This window comes from Cucurbita moschata, unplaced genomic scaffold (assembly GCF_002738365.1).
Source record: "Cucurbita moschata cultivar Rifu unplaced genomic scaffold, Cmos_1.0 Cmo_Scf00037, whole genome shotgun sequence".
In the NCBI taxonomy this organism is placed as follows: Eukaryota; Viridiplantae; Streptophyta; class Magnoliopsida; order Cucurbitales; family Cucurbitaceae; genus Cucurbita; species Cucurbita moschata.
The window spans coordinates 119,062-146,737 of NW_019268553.1; the positions used below are offsets into that span (position 1 = coordinate 119,062).

Genomic DNA, 27,676 nt, shown 5'->3' on the forward strand with positions numbered 1-27,676 from the left:
AAAAAAAAAAAAAAAAAAAAAAAAAAAAAAAAAAAAAAAAAAAAAAAAAAAAAGAGAGAGAGAGAGAGAGAGTTCAGATTAATCGAGTATCTTGGGAATCGAATTGATTTTGCCCTAACATTTGGGGGGAATTGCAGAAAACAAGTCTATGACAGGTAGCATTGCATACATACCATCGCCGACGGGACGTGCTCTCTCTCTTCTGTCATCGAAGAAAGAAACATGGGCGACCTCATCGGAGCTGTCGCTGAGGTCGAGTGCAGCACTCCGAGAACTGATAGCGGAGAATCGCGCCGCCATTCTCGCTCGTCAGCTGATTCTGGACAGAGATTGGCACTTGAACCACGCGGCGGCGACGGATGATTTCGGAGGAGGCGGCGTTGGATTCCATCAGCAGCAGGGGTTGTATTGCGAGCAGCAGCAACAGAGCTGGGAGGGGATGAATGAAAATGGCGGTGCGCACGTGACGCTGGACCTGATGCAGGCGCCGAGCACCGCGTTTGGGATGCTGTCCGTGAGAGGGAAATCGAAGGAAGAAGATGAAGAATGTTGCGAGTTATGGAACTCCTTTCACGATCACGATTCTCACGTTGTTTAGAAGTATATTATAATTATAGAGATGTATGTGTAGTCCTCTTAAGTGGAACCACGAACATTTGGTAACTGTACAATTCTTTGTTTTCCCGCCCATTTTCTTCCCTTTATTGTAATTTTATCGTAGAGCTCAGCAATTGTAGAGTACCTTTCATTTTTTAAAATGGCTACTACTGGTGTTTTATTTACTCAACTATGTTTGGATACATTTACTGTTTTATCCATCATTGAATTAAATTTTACATTTGTATTAGATCATTAGATGTGTTTAAACACCTTAGACTATATAGATTAGATACTCATTTTTGTAAGACCTTGCCTCTTATACTACACACTAACTATTATTAAAAAGAACCACAAACCAAATCCAGAAAGGCACTAATCCTATTTTTATACTTCCTTCTCTTATTCCAACGCTAACTTTCCAGCTCATGAACTATGCATATCCTAAATTTTGGCATGGAAGCAAGATAACTCTTATATTCGAGGGGAATTTAATTAAGCATGGATCTTGTAATGCCAAAACTTTTGAGCTTATAACTCTTGTAAATAAAGCAAACGCCGTGTTTCAATGGGATAAAAGAAGGCCAAAATCGTAATGCAGGTATAGTAACACATGTATGTAAGAATCCAGTAGGCTATATAAGACTATCACACAAGTCCAGAGTCCTATCAGTTCAGACTAAATTCTCACATATTACTACTCCAAGCACCTAAACAGACTTGGATATAAAGTTCAAAACTGTCACAGAAGCAAACACTTGGAGATATGATCTATTCTAAATCTACCCATCACGCACAATTATACTAGTAAATACAGTAAAAAGTGATAAAGAATGTACTTGCGTTTTCCACACATGAATGAGAATCAGTCCTCCATCCAAGTCACAGCAAAGGTAGAATTTTCCAAGCATCAGCAACAAGGGTCCTGGATGAACTCAATGCCCACCTCCTCATTCATATTGGAGTAGGAATGGCAAAATCATTTTGGTTTGTCTGTCAATGTCACTAATGACTTGAGCACCCCCGGACTGATCTTGTCAGCAAGGGCACCTTTTTCTGAAATCAGAAGGGACTGGTCTTTTACATAACTCTGTAATTTCTTTGCCTCAAAGTCAAGTTTCGACTGATCTGCCATGTGAAAGGGATACAGACCAGAAACAATAATTCAACTGTCAAAATAAAGGGAAAGCTCCACAAAGTCCAAGTGAATGAAATGAACGTTCCCAGAGAAAATTATAGGCTGACTATTGTATTCTTTAAAAGGGAGTCCAGTGAACACGGAAATGCATATGTTTCAATGAAGTCTAATATATTATCTCTTAAAGAGTCATGCACTAATAAATGACATAAAATTAATAGCATGAAAAAAAAAATCCCATCAATAACCTGTCTCCAAGATTGTATGAGCAGCATGAAATGGTACCCTGGCGAACACATCAGTTCCTGGGAACATCATCCATGTGCGCTCATTAGAATCGTGATTCCCGCAGGTAGTGCAAATCTCTTTCACCAATGGCCTTGATTCAGAACCCCCCACCTCCCTCATTATTGACTCAAAAGGCGATGGAACACTAGACTTTGTTGTCCTTGCTCGCCTCCTCAAAGCAGTCAATGCTTCTCTATTCCCATTTCTCACTCTATCGTTTTCAACCAACTGAAATTTTAACGCCAAACAACAGTGGTTACTTTACCTTTTTTAACTCTCAAAGATAGAGAGAAGTTTCATTTCAATGATAGACAAATTTTGACACTGCAATTTCAATTTAAGTGGCAAAGAGCGTATATTGCGAGGAGGAAATACAAGTAATCTTGTAAGCCAAGTTGCCAAACTTCAAATATTTTTAAGCTTACTTCGTTGCGGGCTACAAGGAGACGCTCTGCTTCAGCTTCTAGCTCAATTAAGCTCTGTTGAAATTGTCTCATCGTCTCATTCATTTTTTCCAACCTAAAATTCACTCTGAGACATCGTCAATAACGTCCAAACATGTAATATACAGAGAGAATCTTTCAGACTCCCAAAACAAATATGAAGAAATGAAAGTTGTCACTGAGAGAGAGCGAGAGCGTGTCATGTTCACACAGACAAACAAGAATTATCGACTTCTAGAGACAACTTGTGCCACTATCAAAAGAGGGCTTCCAATTACCGACACACTTCATAGTTCTGTAGCAGAATTTCTATATTTATAAAATGTATCCATAGCTATATTGAGAAAATCGTTTTTCCTCTAAATTTATAATCTATATCCACACTATCTATAAAAGTGGCTATAAGGGATGATTTTTTAGGTCCCTTTAATTCCTCTACTTCTAAATATTTTCTATAACTTTCTAAATCAAGTACATGAAGTAGAAGCCATATAGACGGCTCCTATTTCCAATAAATTCGAAGTATCACTGGAGATGGTATTCATAACATTTTTATTTTTCAAAAAATACTCGTTGTTTTCTTCTAACTATATCCCACAAACATAAATTGACGGTCGCGTGAACGAGGCAGTATTCGGTATATACCGAAGAGATATCAAAACGCAGTTCGAGAAGTGTCAATGAGCCATGATCCCGTTTATTTTTTCGTTTCTATCGAAAAAAAAATGAATGAAGAAAGATTGAAAAGAAACGAAAAAACGAAACAAACGAAAAAAAATCAAAACAACGCCTCCATTCTTTATTTAGACAAGTCCTAATATGAGTTTTTCAAGTGGGAGAGAAGAAGTGGATAGAGATTGAAAATTCACCAGTGAGGAAAAGGAAATTAGGGCAAACCCGGCAGCACTGAACCGGAAAGATGCGACGGCGAAACTGAGCTGCTGAAAGAGAGGAGGAGACGGCGAGAGAAGAAAATATTGAGGACGTGGGAGGCGAGCGGAAGCTGAATGGGTCTTTATGCTTCCCTTCTCTCTTAAATAATTACCTTGATTCTATTTTTAAAAGAATTATATTTGATTTATTTAATTTCAAATTTAAATTATCAATTATTATGACAATTTTTTAATTATGTACTTGTAGAACAACAAACAAGTTTTAATTATGTACTTGAAGATCAACCAGAAGGTAGGTATGATGGTTGAATTACACGCATGTTGGCAATGAGATTTAGAAAGTATATTCAATCAAAGTGAATACAATTGAGGAAGTAAAGTACTCTGTAGAGGAGTAGATTAGGTAGGAGAGCATTTGCAGTCCTGGGATCCTCCTATAACAACACACCCAACTTCAGATCGCATCAAATAATGAACACTGCCCATAATTTTCTGTACGATTTCCAGAACTTATTGAAGAAAGGAAGCCAAATTAATATATGACTAAACGACTTATTGAAGAAGCTAAACCACGACTCAAATAGCACAAACAAACACCATATCAACCAAGGCATGAATAAGCCAGAGCCTTCTCCTCGATCAGTTCTTTTGCTGTTGCATCCATCTTCGCTCTTGAAAACTCATCAATCTTCAGCCCTGTAGTTGTAATAGAAACCCTTTAATAATAATACACACTTCCATTCTAACTTTCATCCTTCTCATGTTCCATGTTAAATGAACGCATAAATATCCAGTCATTAACTTCCTCGACCCTTGACCCAGAAAGAAAGAAGCTTACCCTGGACGATTGACCATTCTCCCTTCTCACATGTGACTGGAAAGGAGTAGATAAGACCACGTTCTATACCATAAGAACCATCGGAGTACACTCCCATGGAAACCCAAGTTCCCTAAGTGATGGATGCAACGAAGCAGATAAAATGTCAGCCAAAAGGTTAATTAAAAAAAAAAAAAAAAAAAAAATTCGTGATCAAATGCTATTTTAAGGATGAACCTTGCGGGTCCCCAGAACCCAGTTGTTTATATGATCACAAGCAGCACTGGCAGCAGACAGTGCACTAGAAAGTTTTCGAGCCTTTATAATGGCAGCACCACGCTGCTGTACGGTGCTAATAAACTCGGTATTCAACCTTCAAAATTAATCAGCAATTGAAAGTTAGAACAGAAAACATATCATCTTTTTTAAGTTTTTCTCCCTGCTTTGGACGAACTAAAGTAAATCTTCTTTCAGAGGAAAGAAGAGCAAGCATCTTCTATAAGATATGTAGATGTGGTCAAAGTTGTAATGTTACCACTGATCATCTGCAACCAATTCTCGAACTGGTTTCTCTCCACTGCTAGTGGTGACTTTTGCATGATTGACATCTGGGTACTGTGTAGAAGAGTGATTGCCCCAGATAATGACATTCGACACATCACTAACTTGCACCTTTAGCCTCTCAGAGATTTGGCCTAATGCTCGGTTATGATCCAATCGTGTAAGACATGTGATGTTCTTCTCCGGGATTGAAGGTGCAAACTCTTTCAAGATGAGAGCATTTGTGTTGGCTGGGTTGGCCACCACTAATACCTGTATAATTAATGCAATTCCTTCAATAAAATGGAGTGAAAGGAAATCAACTATAGCTCTAAAGCGATGTTAATAGTATTGCCAATAAGAGCTCGTTTGTTAGCAAAGTTGTCAAGCAATGGGAGAGGGAGCATTGTTAAAAGAGGAAGAGGCGTAGATGAGGTAGGCAAACGCTAGGAACTAAATTGTAGCTTGGGGGTGGAGGGGTGGAGGGGTGATGAAGATGGAAAACTATCCAAATATGATGATATACCGATTTGTATATTTTCAGAAAATATATATAACTTGTATTTTGGAGGCTCCTCACCTTGCAATCTGGAGCAGCATGCTTCTCCAAGGCTGAAGCCTGTGCTTTGTAAATGGAGACATTTTTCGACATCACATCCTTCCTCTCCATGCCCTCCTTTCGAGGAAAACCACCAACCATAACTGCAATATTGACCCCCTTACACGCTTCAACAGCATCGGTTGTAGCAACAACACCTGCTTGGGCATAGTACACAAAGTTCAAAACCCACAAAAGCTTATCGCCCAAAGAAAGACAAGATTTTACTAAAAACATACCCTTTAGCAGAGGAAAGGCAGCATCTATTAATTCCATTCTTACACCGTTCAAAGCCTCAGCTGCAGGCTCAATATCAAGCATGTGCAGAATTACTGGCTGATCAGGGCCTAGCATGACCCCTCTTGCAATCATTGGAACAATTGCATAACCAATTTGCCCTGTACGACGAAGGGAAGGTAGAATTAATGTGGCTTGGCTCAAATACGCAAACTGCTTGCTAAACTTCTGAGAATAAGATACTAAATTTCCTTTCATAGTTCAAATTCTTGAGATACTTGGGGTATGCATTCAAGTGAAAATGGAAATGAAGAAATAAGACAACTAGAGAAAGAACCGGCATGATCAACATCAATTTGTGCAGCGTAAGGATTTCAAAATGGATGCAGCAATCAGCAAAATCGAACAATTCAAAATATGTATGCAAATTCAAAAATACTCATAAAAATGAAATAGTAATAAGAATCAAACTTTTATTCTTAAAATATAGTAAAAAGAGAAACACGAAAAACAAACGGTCCCCAAGTAATATCAACCATAATAGCTATACACGAAAGAAGATAATGCAAAGCCGAAGAAGAACTAAACATGCCTGCGGCCCCAGTGATTAGAACTCTCACTGGTTCCTTCTCCATGTTCACAAAACTCAACATATGCCTTATGAGCTTCCAGAAAAACGCGATGGTAAACGAAACAAGAGCAAATTTCTGAAACAGTTCGAATTGCTCCATTTTTCTCTCAATCGAAAGGATCCAAAAACAATTTCTGCTAACAATCAACACAAATCTCAACTATCCCTCCAGAATTTGAAGGAGAGCATCACTCGCAGAGAAGCAAGGAATCGGCGGACACAACCCACCCACGCCATACTAAAACTAGTCAACATGCAAGGCAGAATCATGATGGTGTCCAGATTCCCAATACAAGAATTCGAATCTTCCGTTCTTTTAACAAACCAACGAAATCGACAGCGAAAAAACAGACATTATTCTACTCAGCGATGCGAAGCAGAGAGATACATCAAGACTTTGCTACATTATCACGCAACCCAGGCATATCCAAGTATTGCATTAAATTGAAAGAAATGAAAAACTGAAAGAATGTAATAATACCAGCAGCACCGGTGACGAGGACTCTAAGAGGATTATTGGCCATTGTTGCAAAGATAAATGAGTGAGATCGGCGAGGGAGGTGGATACAAGGAAGTGGAATATAAATGGGTACATATATAATAACAGAATAGCAGAGAATCGTGGAGAAGGACGAGGGCAATGGAAATGGAAAGAAGAATTGCGGCAATCGAGGACATGGATAACTGTCCACAGATCATGTGTAGCCATGCAAGATGCGATTATGGGCATTTTATGAAGCACAAAGATGACGTTTTTGCTACATTTTTCAATTATACTCCTTTTAAAAAGAATGTTCCATTATAATTTTTATTCATTTATAAATTTGTTTCGAAACAATCAATTTCATGAAAATATGTTTTATTCATGACGCAAAAAGTAAAATAGGGTTAGGATTGAAAAAAAAATCATAAATAAAATAGCAAAAAGGTGGAGGTAAGAAAGATGAAAGGAAGAAGGGGAATTAAACTTTTCTTGGGAGTGTTAAACTTTTCATAAATAAATATATATATTAATTAGTGTTAGAGCTCATCTCACTTTGGTTGAAGAGGAAAATTAAACTTTTGTGGAAACCACATTTGGAGTTGGAATCTCCACAGGAGGTGAATGTGAGATCTCACGTCAGTGGAAGAAGAACGAAATATTATTTACAAGGGTGTAGAAACCTCTTCCTAATGAATGCCTTTATTTCTTATAAAGGTGTGGAAACGTATTTTTAATAGACGCATTTTAAAACGGTAAAACTGATGACGATACGTGATGGGTCAAAATGAATAATATCTATTAGTGGCGTCAAAAATGGGTTTGGTGGAGGTGGGAGTCCATCAATCAATTAAAAGTTTCTCTCGAGGCTGAGTTTGTGAGGAAAAAATTGAGGTTCTTGTGGGTGTGTGTGTGTGGGTGGGGGGCTAGATGTCATGCATATTGGGTGTGGATGGTAAGTTGGGATTTGGTTTTATGGTTCACCTCACCAACTTCTCTCCAAGAAAAAGTGGGTAATGCAATGCCCCATTTAAGTTCTCCCAATCTCTCCGATTTGATTCATTCAGGTCTTTACACACACCCTATACTCTTCTTGTTTAAGCTCCCAAGTATGTCAAAAACGAGTTGTGAGGGGTCAGCTATGCTCCATCATGAACGGGCAAGGCGCGCTCCAACGCCAGGGAAGGCAGCCATCCTTGCAATAGGCAAGGCATTTCCTAGCCAACTCGTTCCTCAAGAATGCTTGGTGGAGGGCTACATTCGTGATACAAAATGCGATGATGCAACTGTGAAGGAAAAGTTGGAGCGTTTATGTAAACATGTTGCATTGAATATATTGATAAAAGCATTCTCTTTAACCGCTTTTCAAATATCATTTTCGTAAGCATGCAGCTAAGCTCTCTTTATTCTCATCCCAGGCAAAACGACCACTGTGAAGACGAGATACACTGTCATGTGCAAAGAGATCTTGGATAAGTATCCCGAGCTTGTAACAGAGGGCTCACCCACCATTCGACAGAGGTTGGAAATTGCTAACCCTGCAGTTGTTGAGATGGCCACTGAAGCTAGCAAAGCCTGCATTAAGGAATGGGGGAGGCCTGTGGAAGATATCACCCACATTGTCTATGTTTCTTCTAGTGAAATCCGCTTGCCCGGTGGGGATCTTTACATTGCCAGTCGGCTTGGTTTGAAGAACGATGTTGGTCGGGTGATGCTGTATTTTCTAGGCTGTTATGGTGGTGTCACTGGCCTCAGGGTTGCCAAAGACCTAGCAGAAAACAACCCAGGAAGCCGCATTTTGTTGACGACGTCTGAGACTACAATACTCGGATTTCGTCCCCCAAACAATGCACGCCCATATGACCTCGTTGGGGCGGCACTTTTTGGAGATGGAGCTGCAGCTGTGATCATTGGAGCAGACCCTGTGGCGGGGCAAGAGTGTCCTTTCATGGAGCTGAACTATGCCATCCAGCAATTCTTGCCAGACACCCACTATGTGATTGATGGCAGGCTCTCTGAGGAGGGTATAAATTTCAAACTTGGCAGAGACCTTCCACAGAGAATAGACGACAACATAGAGGGCTTCTGCAGAAAGCTGATGGGAAAGGGAAAGCTGGTGGATTTTAACGAGTTGTTCTGGGCAGTCCATCCTGGTGGCCCAGCAATTCTGAATAAACTAGAGAGAACTCTGAGGTTGAAAAGCGAGAAGCTGGAATGCAGCAGAAAGGCATTGATGGAGTATGGGAATGTTAGCAGCAACACCATCTTCTATGTGATTGAGAAGATGAGGGAGAAGCTGAAGAGGGAGGACGGGGAAGAATGGGGTCTGGCGTTGGCATTTGGACCGGGCATTACCTTCGAAGGCATTCTCATTCGTAGCCTCTGATGGCTGTAGCCCCCCGCCGCGCCGGATGCTTTGCGATCTGGAGAAACCCACGGAAAACAAAATGTGCTTCTTTTAACTTTTACTGTAACTGAAAACGCGTTTAGCTTTAGATTAAACAACGTTCATTCTGAATTTGGAAACTATGTTGGATCGTGAATGATGAAGCTGAGTGCAAATTTTAATTCACTTTATATATATATTAATTTGAAAATTTAGGGAAAAATAGTACAAAGTCGCCAACAAATGAGGACAGATGTCGAAAGGACCATTAACCAATCAATTTCAAATGTAATATATTACTTTTTCCTACAATTTTCACTTCATAATTTCTCCTTCTCCAGACTCCAAATCTTTTAGAGCAGCGGAGGCCCCGCCCAATCCACGACTTACCTCCCGCGTAAATCATTTGCCTCGCGGCAGTCTCGAATCTCGATCCAACCCCCATTCGTGATTTTCCATTGCGTCACTGGATTTCAATTCGTTTGTTCGGAAAGCTTATTTGGATTTCTACATCCGTCTTACTTCTTCAGCCCAAATCAACCACGAAGGCGCCCTTTTCAAGGATGAGGGAATGCGGGAATACGAAACGAGGGGAATCAGGCAATCCATCTGCGGTAAGTTATGCGTTACGTGAATCGTCCTGCTTTTCTTGCTTCCTGCTATTTATGCCATCTTTATGGTTTTAATTCCCCCCAGAAGTTTAAGATTTTGTGAACTCGTAAATACTGTCAGCTGCACCAGATCGTTTAGTTTATAGGAGTTTACTGTATTTATTTTTGCCGTTTTGAAATTATCAATTGATATGGCAGTTTAGTGTTGATAGATTTAGGATTGTTTATAATCTTCGCATTTCTAAATTCCTTTGGAAGTTTTGGAGCGTTTGAAACTTCGAAGTTAAGAAGCAAACGAGGTTATGAAATGTTTCACTTACTGGAATGGAACTACATTGCAAGTGTATCTATTTGCGAGCTCCTATAGAAACTTTGTGACAATACATAAACAATGCGTTAAGTTCCATATAAATTGCAGCAATCATCATGGAAAACTGCAATTCGAAGCTTCCTGTACATTATGTCATTCATTAAGCTAGAATCATTTTGGAAACTTATAAAACAAGAGGCTCTTATTTTTATTTCTGCCTGTCTTGAAAGGTTTATAACCAGAGACTCTTGCAGGAAAGAGAATATAATCGAAATCAGAAATCTGGAAGAAGAAGATTACTTCATAATTCTTGATGGAAGTTGGTTTCCCGTAAAAAACGATACAACTTAAAAGCAGGGGCCAAACATGAAGATAACTATGAAGAAATGTGGAATTTCTATCGATGGATGAGTTAGTTTCTTGGAAATCTAGCTTAGACCATTGGCATCATTATTCCTTCTCGAAATCAACGTCACAAGAAATTAATTATTGAAAAATTAACTTATCTTCTCATTTATGAGACATCATAAGTGGTTTAAATAACATATAATGCCTCTTCAAGAAGTCTTAAGAGAAATTCAGGATTGTTGGCATCTTTTTACTCCTTTGTGAAATATTTTACTTCTACTGATGATGTATTTGTTTTTTCCTTAGTAAAATTGTGTGCCACAAGTATGAATGTAAAGCAGGAAATGCTTGTTTTGTGCGTATGACTGTTTGTATTTAAACATGATAAAAAGCTTATCCTACTTTTCGGCTGATGGTAGGATACGGTCTTTCTTTGTGTTACCTGATACTAAGTTTTTGGTGGCTGATGTGTTATCTGCTATTGGAACTTACTACCTGCATGGTTCACTGTTTTTTTTTTCATATATATAGCCTCTGAACAATTTCTCTTTCTCAGGAAGACAATGATAGTCTGATTGAGGGCCTTATTCCTCAGCTATTTACTTCTGTATCGGTTCTCAACGAGGCTGCTTCTTATGTGGCACAAACAACTTCATACTTTACTGGCTGTTTTTCTGATTCTTCTGGTATTTATCTTTCCGTTTCTTTTGTGTTTCTCTTATTGTTTTCATCTCTTCAACAACCTTCATCTTATGTCGTTCTTGAATTTACCTTCTTCTGCATGTGTCTTCTACGACAAATTACTCCATTAGTTTGAAACTTTTACAACCTTTTCAAATTTTGTTCATTTGGTTGTTGGTTGATCTGTTGACTTAGAACCTTCTACAATCTGCTTGTACATGTGTCTTTTTTTGTTTTTTTAAAAATTATTTTATTATTAAAAATAATTCTCCATGTCCTGGTTCATTCTTTTCTTCGTTTTTGTTTACTTTATGGATATTTTTATAGTTTCTTTTACTCGTTACTTTTCTATCATTGTTTATTATAATGTTTTCAATTTAACCAAGCCTGGATCTAGAAGTGCGAATGATATTTGGATCTAGAAGTGCGAATGATATTATGTCTTACTTTTTTATTAACCACTGGTTTACATTTCCATCCATTCTCGCTACTTGGATTTATTTGTCTTTATTAGTATTTTTCTTGTGTGCTACTAATTTGGTGACAGTTTTATGGTGATTTGGTCTCAGTTGACCCTGGGCTTAGAGACCCTAGGAGTTCTGCATTACATGAAGAGGAATTAGTGACGTTTTCTTCCAGAGAGTCTGCAGTAACGACAGCCAGAACTAATGGAAATCAAAACTCTAGTGCTACACAATCAATAATTTCTGAATCAGATGTAGCTGCAATTGCTGCTCCCCCTGTATATACTGAAGTTTCAAGGACCAGAATTGAAGAACCATCTGGCCATAGTGGTGGTCTCCAGTTGTCAAATAACACTGGTCGGAGTGGCATGTCAATTTTTCAAGGGTATTGTTCCGAATTAAGCTGAAATATATGTACCAAATGAGAATTTTAGGGGTGGACTAGTTTTTGTCTAGTTTGATACGTATAACTTAACTCCTTTGTTTTGTTTGTTTCATTTGTAATGCTCAATCTTATTCAGCCTTATTGATCGAGCTTTGAGGACAGTACGCGGATCTGCAGATGATATAGGGTGGCTTCAAAGTGCATCTGGAATGCCTTCGGTTGAAGATGGAACTGATAGGTTTATGGAAATTTTGGAAGATATCAGGTACTACGAGTGATAGCTACTGCTGCTGCTTTTGTACTAGTTATCTGGCATAAATTTACAGTGTGGCCTCACTTTTCTTTCTGTCAGGCATGGTATTCACAAAGTACCTAATTCAGTGGTTTACTTGCTGGTTCCAGGTAAATTTTGTTAGTTAATATTTGACAATGCATGTGAACTGGGCATCTGTCGATCATTTGGCCAAACTAAGTTGCAATCTTATGTTAATGAAAATATACAGGCAATAAAGCTGTTATGAACTTCGATTCTTTTTAAGTGATCAAATACAGTATTTGTCGACTTGTAGTCATGTTATCATACGAGGAACTATATCTCATACCTCCCTTTGGTCATCAAGGCAAGGTGACCAAATCCTAGATTCGGAAACACGAAATTTGAACTGTTCATGACGTAGAATTAAAAGTGGGAAGATTGAATCATTAAAAGTTTGAGGTTTTGGAACAAAGTTTAATTATAGATAGAAGTGTCAAATTGAATTTTGATTGGACTTGCCAGATCTAGTTTTAAATCCTTGGTTTCTTTGTTGTAATTCAATTTTAACATGCAGTAAGGGAACACTTTTTTAAACAATTTTTTTGCTTTAGATGCTTTAGTGGTTTGCTTGGAAACATACTTACCTGGTTCTGCGGCTTTAACTCATGTAACTGGTAGGGCTTTTCAGCAACCATGGACCACTGTATTTTGTTGATACAAAAACGAAATTCTCAAAGATGGGTCTGACCTGTCATATTGCCAAGATTCATAGTGAGGTATTTTGATTTGCTTCAAAGTTCTGACCTTTCTGTATTTTCTCTTCCCATCATGCTAAACAATGAAAAATCTATAATCAGGCTTCAGTGGAGAGGAATGCAAGAGAGATCAAAGACTATGTTGAAGAAATATATTGGGGTTCTGGAAAACGTGTATTAATTCTTGGGCACAGCAAAGGGGGAGTAGATGCAGCAGCTGCCTTATCGTTGTATTGGTCTGATTTGAGAGAAAAAGTTGCCGGCTTGGCATTAGCTCAAAGTCCATATGGCGGTAGTCCAATAGCCTCTGATATCTTGCGGGAAGGACAGCTTGGTGACTATGTGAACGTACGGAAGCTTATGGAGATTTTGATTTGTAAAGTGATGAAGGTATGCATAGGTAAATTGTTTTTCAAGATTCTTTCCTATATTTATTGTGAGTTGAAGTTACAACTTACCTTACAAGTTGATGTTTTTAAAAAGACTTCCTCCCTGTCAGGTAACGCATATGCTAGCTATCTGTGTGTCTGTGTCATGGGCTTTATATATTATCAAATTGGTCTCGTTCTTTTTCAGTAGCTTCTCGTTCCTGTTTGCTAGCATGACTAGTAATATAAAGAAATTTCAGACAGCAGTAGAGGGCAGGGACCCCTTTTATCAATGTTTTTAGAACGATGATTTGTATAGCTTAGATTCCAAAAACGCACTTGATCCACTTGAAATTTGAACCAGAAGAAAAGTCTGATGATCTGTTTGCTTTCTATGCAGGGCGACATGCAAGCTCTCGAAGATTTAACGTATGATAGGAGGAAGAAATTTCTAATGCAGCATCAGTTGCCAGAAGAACTCCCTGTGGTATCATTCCACACTGAAGCCAGCATTTCACCTGCTGTTTTAGCCACCTTGTCCCGTGTTGCTCATGCAGAACTACCAGCCCCACTCTCTACTGCAGAAGCTGCAAAACTCCCCGTAGTGGTACCGCTGGGAGCTGCAATGGCAGCCTGCGCACAGCTGCTGCAGATGCGCTACCGCGAGAAGAGTGATGGACTTGTAACTTGCCGTGATGCTGAAGTCCCCGGATCCACTGTGGTGCGTCCAAAGCGCAAGCTAGATCATGCCTGGATGGTTTATTCGTCTCTCTATGACGACGCTTCCGAAGCAGATGCATCTCAGGTGTGTGAGGCACTTTTGACATTGCTTGTTGAAGTTGGGCAAAAGAAAAAACACGAGTCGACGAATAAGGATGAGTAATAGCATTGACGTCGGCTCTGTTTGCTTCAATTTTTCATCCTCCTAGTATTTTGTGTAGGTGAGAACGGAATTTTTTCTGTATATAATTTGGCTTGAGATATCACTACCTTTGATGGGTCGCGATAGTTACAGTATTATTGAAGCCGCGAGGACTCCGCAGACAGATAGCAACAAATTAGATAGAAAAAATAGGCGATGCTTGAAGAGCAGTAAAAACCATCGTGTATTGGGTCATGTAGACCCACATTGGTGAAGCAGGTTGATCGTTTATGCCTAAATCAGTATTTTTGTAGTTTGACTTTGTTTGTTTATTTTGTGTGCGATGAATTATAAATCTGCTACGAGATTAAAATATATTTATATCAATACAGATAAAAAGACAAAATACAAAATACAAAATTAGTGATTAAAAAATATAATTCGATAATAAAGTTGAAATTACATGGAATCTTGATTGAAAAACTCTGCGAAGGGCAAAATAATTAATACAAATACTGGCCAGCACAATTTTGAGTAAAATATTGAGGAGTATATAAAACAATGCCGACGACAGATTCCAATTCGTGGTTTTCTGTTGCAGATACAATTTCCACTTTCCAGAAATACCCCCAATCCTTCAAAGAATTTCGACGCCATTGGAATTTTGGCCCTGCCAGACCAGTAGACGCACACGACTCCGCATTTTCCCCTTCCATGGAGCGAACACACGGCCACCTCAAACTGGGAGCGAGGCCGCATCAGAACCAGCTTAAGTCCGTCAAATCTTGCCGTTCTCCGAGCTGAGGGTTTTGGAGTTTCATTCTTATTTACAGGTTTTCGCCTTAGTTAGGGTTTGAGCGGCTTAATCAATCATTTTTTTTTATTGGTTTTTGTTGCTTAAAGACGTTGCTAGGTCCTGTGTAAATACTCTTCTAGCTCTAGGATTTTCTGGAGGAATATACTGTCTCGAGGAGGGCTTTGGATTGGAGTAGTGAACAGTGATTAATCTTCTAGAAGCGTGGTCCTCTGAATTAGGGTTTCAAGCGCTTAATCAATCTTTAGAGAGGTTATGTGAGTGGACCTGGTGGCAAGCTCTCGTGGCCTGTGTAAGGGGGAATGGGGAGCACCGTCGAATCAGATAGAAAGCGGCGTCACTTCAGCACCATATCCCCAACCGCTGCTACTGCCAAGAAAGCGCCCTTCTTGCCCATTTCCGAGGACAAAAAGGTATGGTCGTTCAGTTAATTAGTTTCTAACTGATTCGAACTTATTATGCTTCGATATTAGGTTTTGTAAGTCTAACTTGGCCAGCGGTTTCACTTTAGATTATTACGGTTATTGAACATCTTTGCATGTTTAGCTTTTTTTTCTTTTTTCTTTTTTTTTTTCCTCTCTCTAAACTCATATTGACTAGAGATATTGAATTTTCATTTTTTATTTTTTTCCATCTTCCTTTTACGAATCCCAGGCTCAGGACTTTATATCTGCCTAGTCTAGTGTAATCAATTTAAATTTCTGGCGGGTCTTGTTAGAATTGGAGGAAAGTCATCTTCTGAGAAGAAGACCATGAACAACTTCTACTATGTACGAGAATTTCTAATTCTTGACTCATGACTTGTGCATATCTTTAGTGGTGTACGGAGTACAAGAAAATCCAAATTGCTTTTTGATACTCTCTCTAAGGTGGCTTGAGATTTGGAAAAGACGGAGTACAAGAAAATCCAAATTGCTTTTTGATACTCTCTCTAAGGTGGCTTGAGATTTGGAAAAGAGACCTAGCGTTCATATTGAATAATTAAAGAGTTCAAAATATTGCATGTTTTTTCCATTTGGAAAAGAGACCTAGCGTTCATATTGAATAATTAAAGAGTTCAAAATATTGCATGTTTTTTCCTAATTGAATCATATGTTGCAATGTATTAAGTAATTTAGAAGGTGTTAGTTCTTTCAATTGACATAATTCGGTAATTAGCATTCTTTATAAATCTTTATATCTGCCTAGTCTAGTGTAATCAATTTAAATTTCTGTCGGGTCTTGTTAGAATTTGGAGGAAAGGCATCTTCTGAGAAGAAGATCATGAACGACTGCTACTATGTACGAGAATTTCTAATTCTTGACTCATGACTTGTGCATATCTTTAGTGGTGTACGGAGTACAAGAAAATCCAAATTGCTTTTTGATACTCTCTCTAAGGTGGCTTGAGATTTGGAAAAGACGGAGTACAAGAAAATCCAAATTGCTTTTTGATACTCTCTCTAAGGTGGCTTGAGATTTGGAAAAGAGACCTAGCGTTCATATTGAATAATTAAAGAGTTCAAAATATTGCATGTTTTTTCCATTTGGAAAAGAGACCTAGCGTTCATATTGAATAATTAAAGAGTTCAAAATATTGCATGTTTTTTCCCAATTGAATCATATGTTGCAATGTATTAAGTAATTTAGAAGAATGTTAGTTCTTTCAATTGACATAATTCAGTAATTAGCATTCTTTATAAATCTTTGTTATAAACATTGTATTGTACAAATATCTAATTTTCCCTGTCATTGAATTCGTCATGTTGATCTCTCTTCATAGCTTCTAAAATTTCATAAAACTGGATACTTAGAAGACTACCAGTGTGCCGCAATGTCTTTATACCCATGAATGTAAAAATATCCCCACATTTCTGTATGCCCTTGACATGCGTGTGAGATATTTACTTTTGGACAATAAGGTATTAACATGCTCTTATTGGGCATCCGTGTGCAATTTAGGAAAAAACGAGGAAGAGGTTTGTGTGTTGTGTTTATTTGTTGAATTTTATTGAAGTTTTATTTCTCCAACTTTGTTGGTTTAAGATTTTCAACATTGGATATATTTTTTGAATATTTAACGGAGTCTTGAGTTCTAATTCATTCTATTTCTTTTATACTGGGGAAGTTTTGTTTTTGTTTAGTTTATAAATTTTTTGTTTCTGTTTTTGAAAAATCTAACAGTGTCCTTAGCTTGTTGTAAGTCTATTTTGTTTCGTGTTTGGAAGTTTTGACCTGTGAAAGTTGTTTTGCAGTAATTTTATGCTTTCTATATTTTCATTATTTTAACTGGGTTTCACCAGTGGTGGTTTTAGGTGCATTCTTTGGTTTTCTTTCCAAGTGTTTACGGTCATTAGTGCTGTTATCTGGATTTTCATCTCATACCAAAAGTCTTATTTCTCCTGCAAAACGTTGTTATGTTCTAATAATCTGTGCATTTATTCTCTCGATGGTTTCATTTGTTGTTAAGAGGACTCTATACTTGTCAACTTTCATCATCAGATGGAAAAGGGTAATGAATATATAGTTGGATTTTTATTAGTTCTTCCAACTTAATTTGCTTTCGGTAGAAAAGAAAAAAAAGCAATAGCAAAATGACATGCTATTGAATTATGAATCAAGGAAGGACCCCTTCAACATAATGTCTGCATTGAGTGAATGGATAACACCAAAGGCTATGCTGGTCTTTTTCATGATCTGTGTGCATGTTACGATTTAAGAAATTCAAAACTAGGTCCAAACATTTTCCCTCTGTCCTTTGCAGCTTGATGTTGCTGTTCTTCAATACCAAAATCAGAAGCTCATACAGAAATTAGAGGTTCAGAAGGTAGAGTACAAATCTCTTCAGAATAAATATGCTCACTTGAAGGAGAAACAAGAGCCATATGACATGACAGTGGCTGTGGTTAAAAACTGTTGGGAGGAGGTACTTGTTATATCTATCACTGATCATCTTCTAGACATGCCATGTGATCTTTTGAATTTCTTGAAATGTAGTTTATTCATTTTGCAACAGCTTGTTAATGGATTGGAGAAGTCTTCTGTCTGCATGAGAAGGTGGAGGAGCAAGCAGGATGGTGAACAATCAATAGCTGCTGTAGGTGAGGATTTTCATCCTTTATTTGGACCGATTATTCTCATCCTTATATGATTTGTTCATCTGGACATATATATACTTTTTTCCCGGTATCTTGTATAGGTTTCCAACATTCTATTTTTTATTTTTTTAATACCATTTTACCAGTTAATGATTCTGGAACTTTAAATTAGTAGTGTTATGGATCATTGATGAAATTATTTTGGTTTTCATGAGGTTGCCTAGATTTTTAACAAAATGCCTTTCAAGCGATTAGTGAACTGGCCAATGTATTACTTGAAAGAGGAAAATGGTTTTTATTTTTTTATAATTTTTATAGGGAACACGTGGGTATATTAAAAGACACAGAATACAACCTACGGGCAGGGGATGAGAGGGTCCCCTCCCAACAAAACTAATGAGTAACAGCCTGCCAGTCATGAAGAATGAGGAAGAGGCTGTAAATGCCTAAAAAAAGGGATTGAAAGAAACTAGAAATACAAGGCTTTTTGTAAGGTTAATTGGAGCGTTTTTTAATAACTCTCTTTGTAGTGGTACATTTATATGTATAGAGTGTCCAGTATCCTGATATTTTACATCATCAGTGAAATATTGTTTCCTATACACACACACATACACACACACACACACACACACACACACACACACACACACACAAAAGGTAAGAGGCTCTCTATAGGGAAGTGCACAAGCTGGGGTGAGGTTCTAAAAATTTTTATTAGTTTCATGCTTGTTGGTGTATGCTTTTCAATTCTCTTGTTATTATAGTCCCGTTGTATTTAGTCTACTGGTCTTGAAATTATTATAAGACGTTTGAGTAACAAAGATGGTCTGCATGTTCTGTTGGTTTCTTGTCTCTTTTAACAGAAACGAATCTCTGCTCATTTTTGTATCTTGGTCCATGGTTTTGCTAGTTATTATTTATGAATGCTTAATATTTCTTAATGGCTTTCTAGATGGATCCTCGTCTAGCTTTGAAAATGCTGTTCTTAGTCGGCTGGCAGAAACAGGTGCTACTCAAAGTTCCTCATCTTATAGTTCTACTAAGCACATGGAAGAAGAAACAGAATCACCTTGTGAGAAGACCAAAACTATCGAGCGAAATATAGAAGCGTCAATTGAGAATCTCTGGTATCTGAAGGATGGTTTACATGCCACATTGTTGAGTGAGCTCCCAATAGATGGTATGAATAAAAGGACTCCGTGAATGCTTATGTGATAATCTGTATCTGCTGTCGTTCTCTGTTCCATTTAGTTTCTTTCTTAGTTCTCTATACATACTGGTTGTTTTGTTAGATTCATTCAGGAATAGGACATCTGGTGACTTGGTTAAAGAAGTAAGAAATATGAGGTTGAGAGTCAAGGATTTTTTGTTTAAGCAGAAGGTGTTGGCTAAAGAATTGCAGAATCACCGGGACTTGGATGCAAAAACTAAAGCTGAGCTAAAAGTTTTAAAAGGTAGCTTCTGGACATTTCATATGATTTATCATTTGCTGTTGTAAATGTACGCCACATGATAGATACATGTGATTGAATCTGTACCTTTTATATTAAAAAACATTACTCTGTTTTTTTTGTTGGTACCTTGGTGCCCCTAGCACTTTAAGCCATTTGGTTTGATCACTTTTTACGCATCATCATAACCATTTGGGTATTATTGAACATGTAAGGGGAAATGAAACATGATTTATTTCAGCATATCTCTATGTTGTAAATAAATTATCTATTCATAAGACAACTTTATTGAAAATTATGGAATAGAAATACCAGAGGTAAGAGTAGCGTGCTCTGAAACCAAGCAAAATGAGATTAGAAAACAGCTTTCCAGTTGGAATTACAGAAAGAAACCTTCCTAATTGGTGTTAATATAAAGTGAAGTATGATATAAAAAAGTAAAAGATGGCTGTGAAAAGAATCAACTTCCATTTGTCCTCAACTTCTTGAAAGGTTCTTTTATTTCTTTTCTTCAATAATCCAAAACAATATTTATCTTCTACACCTTTATCCTCAATTGATCTTCAAGCGTGAGTCTTATAATCAATTGCTAAAATAGGATTTACCTCATGGTGCCTTAGTTTTATGAGGATCTTTTAGGTTTCTTTAAAACTTATTTTTCCTTTTTTTTTTTTTGAGAATATTCCCTCACAAATAAGTAAAGAGTGATTTATGAAAAGATACGTACTTGTAGAAGTGTTGAAGATACGATAGTCATCTAGGAAGTACAGACACTTCAATTTGGGTTATGTATTCGTGTTCGTTGCTTGTTGGACATATGTTGGTCACTTGTTAGCACAATAGACATATGTTAAATGCTAGTTGTATAGAGTGAATCAAGTCAAACACTTATTAGGTGCAATAAATAGACACAAAGATTGATGTAGAAAAAGTAATAAATTTTAAGAGAAAAATACATGAAACTCATTTTGTTAAGCATATAGATGCATAAGATCAAGTATAGTTTTTGACCATGCATAAAAATTATGTAAATTTTTAAAAAACATATACTTCAATAATTGTGTCCTAGACTTTTAGAAAATAATGTGCCATCGTGTTTGTGACATGTTTGTGACATCTTAGTGACTCATTCGGCATCTCTTCGAGTCTTTTGTTTCATTCTTTTCGTAACAATCTCTTATTGATACAATTACTGTTTCTTATTAAAAAAAAAATCCCTCATTTCCAATTTGGGGTATTTTTGTAGAACTTCATGACTTTGCCACGGGTTTTCTTCTTATAGTTTCATTTGAGGAATGAAGTATTTTGTTTCCTATCACAAAACAGGGGGAAAAAGGGAATGCCATGCACATTATACAGGGGTTGGGATCTGAAGGGGAAGATTTTTTTATTTGTTATCTGCTGGATATTCTGTGTGTTTTAATTTTTTTTTTCTTTGTTATGAAGTGGAATTGGAGAGTGCGGTGGCTGAACTGGAAGATAGCAATTCCAAGCTAACCAAGCTTAGAGCAGAACATGATGCGGCAAAAAAGGCTGGATTTCCTGTTTTGAATCTAGCAGGTAAACATTCCAGCAGTAGTAAGGTGAGAGATAAACAAAAAGATCTTCGAGATATGGAGTCTGCTCTCAAAGAGTTGAAGGTAATTGCCCCCCTCCCCCCGTTTTCATGTTTTGATTTCATATTTAGACTATAGGTTTTCCCCCTCCTTTTCTTTGTTTGAGAAATAATAAGACATTAGTTAAATGCTGCACTACAGGACCAAGCAGTTGATCGCCTGGCGGAATTAAACAGTCTACATGAAGGACGACTAAAAATGTTGCAACAGTTATCTGATTTCCAGGTTGGAATTTACTTGAACACGGTTTTTTTGGTCACCTGCTTCCTAATTGTAGTTATAAATGTTTTAATGATATAACCTGAAACTCTTATCACAAGGATGTACCATTTTGGTTCTAATTTACATTTTTATTGACTATTTTGACAGAATGCTATGAAGAGCGTGAAGTGCCTTTCAGCTTCACAATCATATCTTTTATTGAGAGATCGGATAGAAAAATTAAAATCAGAAGTATACGAGCAGCAGGCTTTATTTGAGAAACTACAGGTTGTAAACTGGTCGGTAGTTGCATTAATTCCTGAATCTGACATTTATTATGTGGTTTTTCTTTTTGATGCTAACACATTTTCTGCCAACGTCAGGTTGAGAAGGATAACATTATATGGAGGGAGAAGGAATTGAATGTGAAAAATAACATACTTGATGTTTTGAGAAGATCATCTACTGTCTCTGATACTAAGATTAATGATCTGGAAATGCTGATTCAGAAACATAAGGATGAAAAAATGTCAACTGAGAACAAGCTGGTTGAAGTATTGAAAGAGCCAGGTTGGATGGTGTTTATTGCTTTTCTCAGATCATAGAATATATCATGCCCACCCACATTGATTTAGTGGTTTTTTTCCATTCGAATGGGTTGTTTTTCTTCAGGAAGGAAAAAAATTGTCTCAGAATTTAGAGCATTGGTTTCTTCGTTTCCAGAAGCAATGGGGTCTATGCAAAATCAGTTACATAAATACAAAGAAGCTGCTTCAGATGTTCATTCTGTGCGAGCTTTCATGCAATCTCTTTCTAGTATTATTGATAGAATGGTAGGCGGAGTTTGATTATGCTTGACTTGAAAAGGAGTTGAATGCTTGACATCATTTCTTTTGGACTGATACAGGAGAAGGAGTGTGAAGGTTTGTCATCCCAATCCAAGGATCAAATTGCAGAGATACAGAAGTTGCAAGCTACGGTATAATTAACTTATCCGACGAGATTTTTCTTTCCATTTCTTTGCATTTTAAAGATAGAAATCTTATTAACAGGTGGGCTTTAGAGGGTTTATATAGTGCCACTTGAACTTATATTGTGGGTGCATGTGTCTGTATGACATTTGAGTTACACTTTTCTTTTTGTCAATGAGGGTGACTCTGTAACTAATTCTGCAATGAGGTGCAAGCTTTGAAACTTCATAATTATGATAAGATTTTGTTGATTTGATTTCTTAAAATGTGTGTTCTAAAATATGTGGAATAGTCATTAGCCAAATCAAGTAGTTATCATCTTTTAGGTTTCAAGTTATCCTTCAACCGTCTTTTCCTTGGTAATTGATTTTTTTTTTTTAATATAGTCTGTGTTTCTTATTACAGAATAGCATGTGGTATAATTTTTATTTAATGAGACTTTTTCTTTTTGTAGATTAAATATATTCTCTTGTATGTTTCTTATATATATACACACATATTATTCAATAAATGCGAAGCTTCAAACCTAAAATGTGCAAGCTTCAAACCTCCTCCCACTGCTCGTAATTTACAAAAGATTTGGTATTTTTAACTTCTGTTTCTAAACGTTGATGCAGGTTCAAGATTTAACAGAATTTAATCGGGAGTTGAAACTCATAATTGATATGTATAGACGTGAATCAACTGAATCAAGGTAGGGTGATCTAAATTCACTCTAGTTTTATGATATTTTACAATGTCATGAATTATTGTTACAATAAATGACTCCCTGGTTGTCGAAAATGGCTTGTCAATTGATCATCTATCTTGTATTCTAGGGTGAAGATTACTACCAAAACCAGTCCTTGTTTTGGCTATAAACTTCATTGATCAAAGATCTGTTAATAGTATAGACAAAATATTGTTTAATTTTCTTTTTATTTCAATTATGCCACAATTATGCCAGAGAGCGCCAAAGAATCTGTGTGTACCAATCAATCAATCTAAAGAAATTGTGAGCAGCTTGCTCCTAAGAACAGAAATAAAGAATTGACTTACAAGATATGAGGGGTGGAACTTAAACTTTTTATTTCGCTTCTCTCATTTGTGTATGCTAAGGAATTCTGAAATGTGCCCATATTTTATTCTAGTTAGATTTTCTCCGTGCTGAATTAACCTTTTGTATTCCATGTACTTATTTATTATTTATTTAATGAAAGCAGTGTTGGCATGTACAAATATTAGGTGTGTGCTTAGAAATTTACTTCTGCAGGGAAGCCTTGGAAGCTAGGGATTTGGAATATAAGGCATGGGCTCGTGTTCAATCATTAAAGTCCTCCCTGGATGAACGCAACCTGGAATCACGTGTTAAGACTGCAAATGAAGCTGAGGCTATATCTCAACAAAGGCTAGCTGCTGCAGAAGCTGAGATTGCACGCTTAAGACAGAAGCTAGAAGCATCTAAAAGGTTGGGCTTTGATCTTGACTGCCTTATTCCTCTTTTGTCCTCTGAAACCAGATTCTTGGATCCATTTTTTTGAATAATTTTGTGCACTTTGTGTTCTGTAATGGTTCTGTGAATGCCTTTCAGTTACATTCTGGGATGCTTGACAGCTTTTTAAGTTGTTTTCCCTCTAACAATATAACAATATGGGATTCAAACCATGTGTTCATCTTCTTCATTTTTCAGGGATTTAACTCGATTATCAGATGTTTTAAAATCTAAAAGCGATGAAAACGTGGCGTACTTATCTGAAATTGAGGTGACTTTCTTGTATTCTGAACTTTGATTGTTTGATCATCTGAGGCGTTGTGAGGTAATCTAATTGTTAGCCTTTGACAGACAATTGGTCAGGCATACGACGATATGCAAACTCAAAACCAGCATCTGTTGCAGCAAATAACTGAGAGAGATGACTACAACATTAAGGTGATTACATCTTTTAAGGCTATGAGATCGACGAGGATAAATTTTATTTTCCTTCTATTATTTCTGCATATTAAGCGAATGGGGTAATCTTCACTGTCATTATCTACGTTTTTTCCTCATCATCTTCAATGCTCAACGGCTTACACTGAATACAGAAAAGGAATTCAATCATTTGAACTAGCCCCCGTGATGTATGAGCTATGTGAGAATGGTAGTTTGCAGCACTCTTTTTTTTCTGCATTATGGAACTTTTTTTTTTTTTTTTTTTTTTCTGGTTGAAACGAAGCTTTCAATTGAGAAGAATAAAAGTACTTGAAAGGGCATTAAAAATCCCAACTTTGCAAAAAAAAAAAAGGCTCCAATCCAAAATTATCAGTTTCAGTTGGAAATTTGATGCCCAATTATAAGCATGTAACCTAGTAATTGACCAAACCTCATCGTTCTCACAAAATCCAAAAAATTAAGGTAATATTCCTCTCAATCCAAAGGGCCCAAAGGATTCTATGAAGTACAGCTGGCACGAGATCCAAACCTCACCATGAAACAGTGGATGCACAATCATGGTGAACCTTTTTTATTTCCTCGTTTTACAATTTCCTTGGCTTTTCCTTTGGGAGGATGTCTGGTCATCCTGTCTTAAATGCATTATTTTCTTAGTTTTAGGACTGCTGTCTGGTCATCCTGTCTTAAATGCATTATTTTCTTAGTTTTAGGACTACTGCCTGGCTGTCATAATAGTGGTATAATTGTAATTTCTTGGTAGTTTGTTCTGCGGATTGGTTCTAAATATTTTTGGAGTTAGGGAGTTTAGAGATTATGCATAGCTTTGGGATGTCAGTCTGTAGTGATGGTTTGTGAGGGATAGATATCCCTATCGAACTGTTATTAACATTGGTTTCTCTTGATATTGCAATATAGCTACATTTTACTTGTAATTGGATCTCAATTTTTTTCTGAGGAGAAACAAAACGAAATACTACAAAAGATGTGGAACTCTGACAAGCTCTTCCACTGGGCCAGAACAGTATCCTAGGAACCATTGAATCGATTATTTCTCTCAAGCATAACTTTCAAGGAGAAACTGTTTATATGCAGCGAAAGAGTTCTTTTTGTTGTTTCTGACCGTCCACTAAGATGGTAACGAGAATATTTTTTTTTTGGGTGATAAGAAACAAAGAAATTCATAAAAACGATGAAGCCAAACGAAGCAACCTAGGGGACAATGGGTTAAGGCATACCTTTTCTCAAAGGAGGGATTGCAAAAAGACTTTCCACTCCAAAATGATGGAGCCTGTAGCGAGGTCATATTTTATTTGGTGTTTATATCCTTCCCATATTTGTTTTTTCAGCTTGTTTTAGAAGGTGTGAGAGCAAGGCAATTGCAGGAGATTATGCTCATAGAGAAACAGACCTTGGAAAAGGAGATTCAGCAAGCCAATGCATCTCTTGTACTTTTTGATATGAAAGCTGCTAGAGTTGAAGACCAGGTAATATGAGCATTATGTTGAAACATTAACTGTAGGGATGGAGAATTGTAATTTACTTCTGAATAATCATGTTATATTTGCTTATTTATCATTGTAGTTTGATTAATATTACAGTTGAGAGGCTGCTCGGATCATATTAAGAAAATTAAAGATGACAAGTTACATGACACAGATACCCTAGAACACATCCAAAAAAGATTATTGGATATTAAACTAGCATCTCAACAAACAAGGGAGTCGCTTGATCAATCCCAGTCTAAAGTTGAAAAATGTCGAACGACTCAAGCAGAGCTGCAGATAGAATTAGAAAAAGAAAGGTGTGGATATTTTCTGTTTCTTTTCTTTTATTTTGTTCTCATAGAGCATGCAAGTGATTTTTAGCTCTTGTTTAGGTTTGAGAAGAAAAGAATTGAGGAGGAACTAGAAGTTGTTGCCAGAAAAGCTTCACGGCTTGAAGCACAGATGGAAAGCTCATCAGTGGTTGAAAAGCTTCATGAGGAACTTGGGGAATATGAAAAGATAGTGAATTGCAAAATTTGTGTCGACAGTAGAAAGCAGGTAACATTTTTTTTATTCTAGCATACTGATTTTTATGCATATTTAGCTTAGAAATTGGAATTCATGTGTGCTTCCTAGAAAATATTACGACGGAGGAAATCTTAAACGGCTAGTGGCTGGGAGATGAATTCCTTTAAGATATAAGCTTATTGTAGATGGTAAAATCAAATATTTGGGAACCAAAATTGCTATGCTTGATTCAACAAGTTGTATCGAGTGTTGATGCCTCAACTTTGAATCTTGTACTTCCATGTTCTTCAAGATATCTTTTTCTTTCTTAGTACTACAGCATGTTCACAAATCTCTGTCCGCGTCTTTTCCTTTGTTCTTCATTTCATGTTAAAATTGATTTTTCTTTTGGCTCTGCAGGTTGTCATTACAAAGTGCTTCCACTTGTTCTGTAATCCCTGTGTACAAAATATCTTGAAGAGTCAGCATCGCAAATGCCCAAGATGTACTGCAAGTTTTGGGCCCAATGATGTCAAGCAAGTTTTCTTTTGACTTGAAACTGCTCATACGTACCTTCAGTAAGACTTAACTCAGCCACCCTTGGTGCACATTTCATGGCCATTTGGTTGAAGCAAAAGTTGACATGGGAATACAAACAGGTTTACGTGTATGACTATGCTAGGATGTAGGACAAACAGTGCATGAGACGAGAGAACGGAATATGGAATTTGCTGACGCATAGCAATTTAAGCAAATCATTTAGATCGTTTGGCTTGTTTCTAGATTTTCTTTTTTTTAATATTTTATTACAAGTTTATTAAGATGCACATTTATTTTACCTTCTCTTCTGATGTGGTTGGAGCAACTGGAAGTGGAAGCTTTCAATTTATTATTTGCAGAATTAATCAGAATCGCTTCTCACTGCTATACAGCCATGGATGGACATAGACGAACAAGTTTTACTTTGCTCAACCAAAAAATAGCACGCCCACTCCAACAGTTGAAGCTAGAGTTGATGAGTGGTGTTCTTAATGCAACGGGGTTTGCCTTCTCAAAACAGCTGGTTGGACAACGTCATCACTCCTGCCGGCAAAAATTTTTGTACATGACTTGGTTAGGTCCTAGAAGCTGATATTTCTATTTAATTTATCTTATACATTTATTCCCCATTTTCTCCTTGATGTATTTGTGGATCCATGTTTCAATGTTTTAGCGAACCTATCATCAGCACATGAGGTGCGCAATTTGTTTGAAGATTTGCTTGTTTATTTGGCAACTTTTTAATCTTATTTATCATTATCATTATTATTATTTCTCTCATTTTGGCCCTTGGACCGCGGCGGTTGGTTAACCTAAAGCAGTTTTCAACAGAGAAAAATGAAGCTTTCTTCAATGGCATTTCAACCAATCTGCAAATCCCAGTTCTCAAGAACATTAGCGATTACCATTTTCTTTGATCAAAAGGTTGACTACTGCTAAATTTTCTACTTGGACAGGATACTTCAATCCGATTGATGATCAAGCTGTGATGCCTTAAACATAGCATGTGAA

The 27,676-nt window shown here is 37.1% G+C and overlaps 6 protein-coding genes across 13 annotated transcripts in view; 4 read left to right on the forward strand and 2 right to left on the reverse strand.

Moving 5' to 3' along the window:
* The window catches only part of LOC111431838 (squamosa promoter-binding-like protein 7), a 2,743-nt gene extending 1,896 nt beyond the window's left edge, over positions 1–847 (forward strand). The window contains exon 3 of the mRNA XM_023068538.1: positions 138–847. Within this exon, the coding sequence (XP_022924306.1) occupies positions 138–598 (461 nt within the window). The 3' untranslated portion in view covers positions 599–847. The remainder of the gene's footprint in view (positions 1–137) is intronic.
* A 332-nt stretch (positions 848–1,179) lies between these two features.
* On the reverse strand, positions 1,180–3,491 carry LOC111431844. Of its 4 annotated transcripts, none has more exons than XM_023068549.1 (4): positions 3,364–3,491; positions 2,449–2,554; positions 1,984–2,251; positions 1,180–1,725 (listed from the first exon to the last, which is right to left on the reverse strand). In XM_023068549.1, the coding sequence occupies exons 2-4, from the start codon at positions 2,530–2,532 to the stop codon at positions 1,577–1,579; spliced, it is 501 nt and encodes a 166-aa protein (XP_022924317.1). In that variant the 5' UTR covers positions 2,533–2,554; positions 3,364–3,491; the 3' UTR covers positions 1,180–1,576. The 4 variants fall into 4 exon arrangements, with proteins under 4 accessions (XP_022924317.1, XP_022924316.1, XP_022924315.1 ...); XM_023068548.1 differs by having other exon boundaries at positions 3,336–3,491; XM_023068547.1 differs by having other exon boundaries at positions 2,449–2,542; positions 3,364–3,490.
* Positions 3,492–3,680: 189 nt separating this feature from the next.
* Positions 3,681–7,042, reverse strand: LOC111431785 (malate dehydrogenase-like). Of its 2 annotated transcripts, none has more exons than XM_023068490.1 (7): positions 6,664–7,042; positions 5,554–5,712; positions 5,297–5,472; positions 4,712–4,989; positions 4,414–4,549; positions 4,198–4,309; positions 3,681–4,055 (listed from the first exon to the last, which is right to left on the reverse strand). In XM_023068490.1, the coding sequence occupies exons 1-7, from the start codon at positions 6,704–6,706 to the stop codon at positions 3,961–3,963; spliced, it is 999 nt and encodes a 332-aa protein (XP_022924258.1). In that variant the 5' UTR covers positions 6,707–7,042; the 3' UTR covers positions 3,681–3,960. The 2 variants fall into 2 exon arrangements, with proteins under 2 accessions (XP_022924258.1, XP_022924257.1); XM_023068489.1 differs by lacking the exon at positions 6,664–7,042 and adding an exon at positions 6,144–6,346.
* A 600-nt stretch (positions 7,043–7,642) lies between these two features.
* LOC111432159 (type III polyketide synthase A-like) lies at positions 7,643–9,213 on the forward strand. Its single transcript, XM_023068988.1, has 2 exons — positions 7,643–7,976; positions 8,082–9,213. Exons 1-2 carry the CDS (start codon positions 7,685–7,687, stop codon positions 9,047–9,049), a joined length of 1,260 nt encoding a protein of 419 aa, XP_022924756.1. The 5' UTR covers positions 7,643–7,684; the 3' UTR covers positions 9,050–9,213.
* A 69-nt stretch (positions 9,214–9,282) lies between these two features.
* On the forward strand, positions 9,283–14,408 carry LOC111432158. Of its 3 annotated transcripts, none has more exons than XM_023068986.1 (8): positions 9,283–9,663; positions 10,875–11,004; positions 11,547–11,848; positions 11,985–12,113; positions 12,201–12,250; positions 12,783–12,880; positions 12,962–13,249; positions 13,628–14,408. In XM_023068986.1, the coding sequence occupies exons 2-8, from the start codon at positions 10,954–10,956 to the stop codon at positions 14,108–14,110; spliced, it is 1,401 nt and encodes a 466-aa protein (XP_022924754.1). In that variant the 5' UTR covers positions 9,283–9,663; positions 10,875–10,953; the 3' UTR covers positions 14,111–14,408. The 3 variants fall into 3 exon arrangements, with proteins under 3 accessions (XP_022924754.1, XP_022924753.1, XP_022924755.1); XM_023068985.1 differs by having other exon boundaries at positions 9,284–9,663; positions 11,569–11,848; XM_023068987.1 differs by lacking the exon at positions 9,283–9,663 and adding an exon at positions 9,705–10,381.
* A 244-nt stretch (positions 14,409–14,652) lies between these two features.
* Positions 14,653–27,381, forward strand: LOC111431961 (E3 ubiquitin-protein ligase BRE1-like 1). 2 transcript variants are annotated; one of them, XM_023068706.1, is made up of 19 exons: positions 14,653–15,316; positions 17,647–17,808; positions 17,899–17,983; positions 18,936–19,163; positions 19,276–19,437; positions 20,881–21,074; positions 21,192–21,275; positions 21,420–21,539; positions 21,635–21,821; positions 21,924–22,084; positions 22,159–22,230; positions 22,840–22,916; positions 23,475–23,669; positions 23,892–23,964; positions 24,045–24,131; positions 25,481–25,618; positions 25,733–25,935; positions 26,011–26,176; positions 26,546–27,381. In XM_023068706.1, exons 1-19 carry the CDS (start codon positions 15,206–15,208, stop codon positions 26,675–26,677), a joined length of 2,637 nt encoding a protein of 878 aa, XP_022924474.1. In that variant the 5' UTR covers positions 14,653–15,205; the 3' UTR covers positions 26,678–27,381. The 2 variants fall into 2 exon arrangements, with proteins under 2 accessions (XP_022924474.1, XP_022924475.1); XM_023068707.1 differs by lacking the exon at positions 14,653–15,316 and adding an exon at positions 15,641–15,673.
* The last annotated feature ends 295 nt before the right edge of the window (positions 27,382–27,676 follow it).

What these genes read in the sequence shown, in the direction of transcription:
- LOC111431961 (XM_023068706.1), top strand. Translation starts at nt 15,206, where the DNA reads ATGGGGAGCACCGTCGAATCAGATAGAAAGCGGCGTCACTTCAGCACC. An exon ending in CGTACTTATCTGAAATTGAG is followed by an intron (nt 23,965 to 24,044) that starts GTGACTTTCTTG and finishes AGCCTTTGACAG; the next exon opens with ACAATTGGTCAGGCATACGA. An exon ending in ATAGAATTAGAAAAAGAAAG is followed by an intron (nt 25,936 to 26,010) that starts GTGTGGATATTT and finishes GCTCTTGTTTAG; the next exon opens with GTTTGAGAAGAAAAGAATTG.
- LOC111432159 (XM_023068988.1), top strand. Translation starts at nt 7,685, where the DNA reads ATGCCCCATTTAAGTTCTCCCAATCTCTCCGATTTGATTCATTCAGGT. An exon ending in GGAAAAGTTGGAGCGTTTAT is followed by an intron (nt 7,977 to 8,081) that starts GTAAACATGTTG and finishes TTCTCATCCCAG; the next exon opens with GCAAAACGACCACTGTGAAG.
- LOC111431844 (XM_023068549.1), bottom strand. Translation starts at nt 2,532, where the DNA reads ATGAATGAGACGATGAGACAATTTCAACAGAGCTTAATTGAGCTAGAA. An exon ending in TCCTTGTAGCCCGCAACGAA is followed by an intron (nt 2,252 to 2,448) that starts GTAAGCTTAAAA and finishes TTAAAATTTCAG; the next exon opens with TTGGTTGAAAACGATAGAGT. An exon ending in TCATACAATCTTGGAGACAG is followed by an intron (nt 1,726 to 1,983) that starts GTTATTGATGGG and finishes TTCACATGGCAG; the next exon opens with ATCAGTCGAAACTTGACTTT.
- LOC111431785 (XM_023068489.1), bottom strand. Translation starts at nt 6,282, where the DNA reads ATGGAGCAATTCGAACTGTTTCAGAAATTTGCTCTTGTTTCGTTTACC. An exon ending in ATGCTGCTCCAGATTGCAAG is followed by an intron (nt 4,990 to 5,296) that starts GTGAGGAGCCTC and finishes TTAATTATACAG; the next exon opens with GTATTAGTGGTGGCCAACCC. An exon ending in GGGTTCTGGGGACCCGCAAG is followed by an intron (nt 4,310 to 4,413) that starts GTTCATCCTTAA and finishes TCCATCACTTAG; the next exon opens with GGAACTTGGGTTTCCATGGG.
- LOC111432158 (XM_023068985.1), top strand. Translation starts at nt 9,613, where the DNA reads ATGAGGGAATGCGGGAATACGAAACGAGGGGAATCAGGCAATCCATCT. An exon ending in CTGTTTTTCTGATTCTTCTG is followed by an intron (nt 11,005 to 11,568) that starts GTATTTATCTTT and finishes ATTTGGTCTCAG; the next exon opens with TTGACCCTGGGCTTAGAGAC. An exon ending in GGCATGTCAATTTTTCAAGG is followed by an intron (nt 11,849 to 11,984) that starts GTATTGTTCCGA and finishes AATCTTATTCAG; the next exon opens with CCTTATTGATCGAGCTTTGA.